The sequence below is a fragment of the Musca autumnalis genome, unplaced genomic scaffold (genome assembly GCF_047663935.1).
Source record: "Musca autumnalis isolate F117 unplaced genomic scaffold, ASM4766393v1 scaffold_1, whole genome shotgun sequence".
Taxonomy (NCBI): domain Eukaryota; kingdom Metazoa; phylum Arthropoda; class Insecta; order Diptera; family Muscidae; genus Musca; species Musca autumnalis.
In genome coordinates this window covers 273241745-273247329 of record NW_027411644.1, presented here as the reverse complement: position 1 = coordinate 273247329, position 5585 = coordinate 273241745, and the positions used below count along the sequence as shown (strand labels likewise).

At 41.5% G+C, this 5585-nt stretch overlaps 1 protein-coding gene across 1 annotated transcript; it reads left to right on the top strand.

Moving 5' to 3' along the window:
- The first annotated feature begins 2746 nt into the window (after positions 1-2746).
- On the top strand, positions 2747-3346 carry LOC141391944 (uncharacterized). Its single transcript, XM_073964708.1, has one exon. The coding sequence runs from the start codon at positions 2747-2749 to the stop codon at positions 3344-3346; it is 600 nt and encodes a 199-aa protein (XP_073820809.1).
- Positions 3347-5585: the final 2239 nt, after the last annotated feature.

Sequence of the window (5585 nt, the reverse complement as noted above, 5' to 3'; positions counted from 1 at the left end):
CACATTGAGCTTTAGTGAGGAAGACAGCCTCAATAGAACCCTTCTGCGGTTTTGGGAACTTGAGGAGGTTCCCAAACGCAAATTGCTTTCGCCATCGGACAAGTTCTGCGAGGAGAACTATCGGTCTACAACCACGAGGAATTCCGAGGGTCGTTACGTTGTTACACTTCCCATTCGTTCTGAATTTCCTCATAGTCTGAAAATTGGCGACTCCCGACAGAATGTCCTACGTCAATTTTTTAAGAATGAAAGTTCGCTTTTGCGCAAACCCTCTCTTAAGGAAATGTATGATGCAGTTGTTCGCGAGTATTTTGACCTAGGTCACATGTGCTCTGTTTCCCCTTCACAAGCGCCACTGGTATGTTACTTGCCCCATCACCCAGTTGTCAATCTTGAAAAACAGACTTCCAAATTGCGCGTAGTTTTTAATGCATCAAATAAAACTTCTACTGGTATAAGTCTAAATGACATTCTTCATGTGGGACCAACTCTCCAAGCAGACTTAGTCTTGTTAATATTGAAATGGCGCTTATTCCGGTTTGTGTTTAACTGTGACATCACGCAAATGTACCGTCAGATACGCGTTCACCCACAACATACTTCACTGCAGAGAATCTTGTTTAGAGAATCCCCAAATGACCCCATTACAGATTTCGAATTGCAAACTGTCACTTTTGGAGTAAATTGTGCGCCTTATTTGGCGATTCGTACTTTGCTCCAACTTGCTGATGATTGCGAATCTGAATATCCCTTGGCTTCAAATATCTTACGTAAAAGTATGTATGTTGATGACGTCCTTGCGGGCGCTCATGACCTAGAAACCACATTGCTTGCTCGGGACCAACTTATCGCATCTTTATCCACTGCTAAATTTGAATTGAGGAAGTGGACCTCAAATGATAAATCTGTGCTTGCTCGTTTGCCCCCTGACCATTTAGTTGACGCTCAGGTGCTTTCTTTTGTCGAAGCAAGTAGTTCAAAACCGTTAGGTATAAGATGGAACGCAAGTTTAGATTCTTTCTACTTTTGTGTAAATCCTATTCCTAACCAATTAAACTATACCAAACGGGAAGTTCTATCCCATATTGCCAAATTGTTTGACCCCGTAGGTTGGTTATCGCCAGTTATTGTCGTGGCGAAAATTATTATGCAGAAAGTGTGGTTAGATAATATTGCATGGGACGATTCGCTTCTTCCTACTACAAAAAATTCTTGGCACAGTTTTGTTGAAAATTATCCTCATGTCAACTCCATTTCAATTCCACGTTGGGTTCGTTATGAACCAAACTGTTTGGCTGAACTACATGTATTCTCTGATGCTTCGGAGAAAGCATACGCGGGGGTAATATATATGCGAATAAAAAATCCACTTGGTGAAATTAGTGTACATTTGTTAGCTTCTAAGACAAGAGTAGCCCCTATTAAGTCCATTTCATTACCCCGCTTGGAATTATGTGGTGCTGTTCTGGCATCGGAACTCCTCAAGCCCATTTTGAGTGACTTAGAAATTCCAATTAATAAAATATACTGTTGGACCGATTCCACAATTGTGCTAGCTTGGTTGCGAAAAACTCCCACTACCTGGACCACTTTCGTGGCCAACAGAGTTTGCCGAATCCAACAAAACGTAGGAAATGGTCATTGGTTCCATGTTAGGTCTGAGGACAACCCGGCGGATTTGGGAAGCCGTGGAGTATCGCCTTTAGAACTTGCTAATAGTTCCCTTTGGTGGAAAGGTCCTAGTTGGTTGAGCTTAGATAACTCTGCTTTCAGAACATCAGATCTTACTCCCCTCGAAACTGAATTGGAAACGCGTAGTGTCAAAACACATTTTTCATTCTTTACGAAATATGAAGACATCTTAGATCGATTTTCTTCACTTGATAGAGCTTTGCGCGTTTTAGCATACATGTACCGTTTCATCCATAAAACTCACCCCCGTCACCGACCTGCATATAGTTTCAATAGTAAAATTCCAAGCTCTGATGAAATCAGAATGATTAAAAATCACTTAGCCATATTGGCACAAAAGTTTTACTATGCAGAGGAGTATAAACATCTTATGGATAAACGGCCTTTACCATCCTCTAGTTCCCTTCTTGTGTTGAACCCTAATTTAGACGAGTTTGGAGTTATGCGTCTAAATGGACGGTTAGTCAATTCTCCCACTTTATCTGAGAATGAAAAGCGCCCCATTATTTTACCATACGGTTGTCGTTTCGCTCGTCTTCTGGTTGAATATGCACATTCAAAAAGTGTTCACGGCGGTAATCAGCTTATGTTGCGAATTATTCGAATGGAATTTTGGATTCCACGGGTAAAAACTCTTATCCGCACAGTCATTAATCGTTGTAAGGTTTGCTGGCTAGAAAAAAATCGATCGTGTCCACAGATTATGGCCGCGCTTCCTCCTGAAAGGACACTGATTAATAGACCATTCACCACAACAGGGATAGACTTTGCTGGCCCTTTTGATATTAAGTCATTTACGGGTCGTGCTTGCCGTATAACTAAAGGGTATGTATGTGTCTTTGTTTGTTTCACAACCAAAGCAGTACATTTAGAGGCAGCTTCAGATCTATCTTCGGCTTCATTTCTAGCAACCTTTTATCGGTTTATAGGGCGTCGAGGTTGTCCTAAATCCATCTTTTCGGACAACGGGACTAATTTTGTTGGCGCTTCACATGAATTCGAAAGAGATTTTAGAACCTTTCTTCGCGAAAGTCGCGATACTGTATGTTCCACTATGGGGTATCAGGAACTTACTTGGCAATTTATACCAGCTGGCGCTCCCCACATGGGTGGTCTTTGGGAGGCAGCTGTCAAAAGTTTTAAGAAACATTTTTATCGCTATGTCAAAACCCTGTCGTATACATTTGAAGAATTTTCGACTATTTTAGCTCGCATCGAAGCATGTTTAAACTCGCGTCCTTTGTATCCAATGTCTGATAGTCTGGATGAATTAGCAGCGCTTACACCTGGTCACTTTCTTATAGGTGCACCTCTCCTTGCTCCGCCAGAACCTCTCGTTGACGAATCGCCATTGAGTTTAGTCAATCGGTATAGAAAATTGAAGGCTTTGACGCATCAATTTTGTATTAGGTGGAAAGAAGAGTATTTGTTTAGTTTAAATAAGCGTTATAAGTGGAAATATCCGGAGAGAAATATTGAAGTCAATGATTTGGTGGTCATTCGGCATGAAAAATTGCCTCCTACTTCTTGGAAGCTAGGGCGTGTGGTAGAGACTCATCCCGGTAATGACGGCAAGGTTCGCGTGGTGGACGTCCGAACTGCTCAGGGTATTGTTAGGCGACCAGTCATGAAATTAGTCGTACTACACAATTAAGTTTACTTCCGCTCTCTCTCTTTCGTGTTGTCCCCTTTCGTTATGTGTGTTAGTTATGTCATCCCAACAAGAACTCTTTCCGGAGGTTGTCTTTTCCGACTACGACGAGGAGATGATGTCCGATAGAGAAGTGGAAGCAGAAATGAGGGTTACCACTGAGGAGATACCTGCACCCATTGTGGTTCCTGCTAGGGACGCGAATGTCACCGACACCGCTCCTAATACTTCGGCCACAACAGTTTCCCCTGAGGTCATACCTCCTAAAAGTGCCAATGCTGCACTAATAAAACCTGCTACTAGTGCTCGTAAGGGTAGCTCAACGCCTTCGCATCTTGCGTCTTCCTCTACCAGATCGTCGATACCGTGTCGTTTATGTTCTCAGCTCCATCCTCTGCATAGATGTATGGTATTCAGGAGAATGTCTGTAGAGAAACGGGTACGTACGGTCATTTACCACCGCTACTGCTACAACTGTCTGCGCCCTGATCATCTCTCGAAGGTCTGTCCGGTACCTCAGCGTTGCAAACACTGTGCTAAAAAGCATCACTCGATCCTGCACGAGCACCAACCGTCTAGCTCAGACAGGACACAAACCTCATCGAGATGGATAGTGCCCCGAGGTATCTTTCCAGAGCCGCCACCCCACATTTTACCGACATCGGTCTTGCCTATACGTCGCGTATTGTCCCTAACCCCTACCTTGCGTGTGAACCTTTGTTTACCTCGGTCTACTGTTCCGGTCCGGGCTTTATTAGACCCTTGTTGTTCAGTAAGTCAGGTTTGCGCGTCCTTAATCAACGACCTTCGCTGGCCTACAACCAAAGTGAATAACATGACATACGCCGATTTTATGATTACGTCGCGTTTTGATCCCGGTCAGAGACAATTCGTTACTGCCAGTGTGGCAAACATCACTTGCGGGGTAACACCACCAATGTCGGTTCCTTCTTCCGTTCGCGAGGCATTTATCGGTCTTGAACTCGCAGACCCTTCATTTGACTGTTCTGGTCCAATAGCGATGGTTTTGGGTCCAGAAATTTATTACAAAATAATTACGTCTCGAATGATGATGCAACCGGGTCTACCTACGGCTCAGTATACGTCATTTGGTTGGATTATAACGGGTCCAGTAAATCTTTAATATATTTAGTAATATTTTTTTTATCAAGAATTGAATTGGAAATGAAATAATAAAATGCTCACATCTTAACTGAACTTACGTCCTTGCTTTATTATGTATTATATTTTAATTTGCATATTAATCTTTATTTATAGCTTGCTATGTTGATACACACCTATATGTATCAAGGTGGGCGGCAAATGTATAAGTTCGATACTTTGTCCCTCAACTTCCCTAGCTCGATCAATCACGGATGCTGATTGGCGCACTGGCATCTCCTCTACACCTCCCTCGACGGATATTGTAGTGTGCGGATCGCCGCTGGGCAGTGGTTGTTGTAGGTTTGCTCACCCTGTTACACTTGTACTTCTAACTCTCACTCAAATTATATGTAATTGTAGTAGTAAAGACATGAGATCCTCAGCGGTCACTCAGAACCTCTGCGTTCACTTGTCTTTTGTCATTGCAACCATAAAGGCCTCTGACGCCACTAAGCAACATAGAAAAAAGGTATACTTATTTTTGAAAAGATATACAAACACAATTCAATAAACCAGCAAATTTATTTATTATTAAAAGAACTGATACCGCTTGTTTTATTTTATCTTTCTTTTTCCCCAATCGCTCTACACAAACAGATACCTCTATTTCACGGTAAATAACATAGCGATCTTTTATTATGCGTTCACGCACGGCTTATATTTTTTCTTCGTTTTTGAGCGAGCGTTGGCCACTATTGAATTCATTAATCGAGTTTTTTCCAGTGCAATAGGATTATGCTTTATCGCCTTACAAAGATTTAGTTCCATCATACACTCTTGCCGCGATAATCCACGTCGAAAGTTGTGAAGAATGAACGGATGAATATGTTCACAAATAAATTATATTCTTTGGCAAATTGATATTATGAGAACATTTAAAAACATTTTAGGGACAACCGTTTTATTGAATATTTTCTTTGATATTTCATTTTCAATAACGACAATGTTGTTTTTTTTTTTTGTAAAATTTTGAGTTGATTTATGCCTTGATATTGATTCGAGTGCCTCGTGTTCATTCTTTGCAATATAGTTCACTTAAAAATAAATAAATAACCTTATGTATTCAAATTCTTAGTTT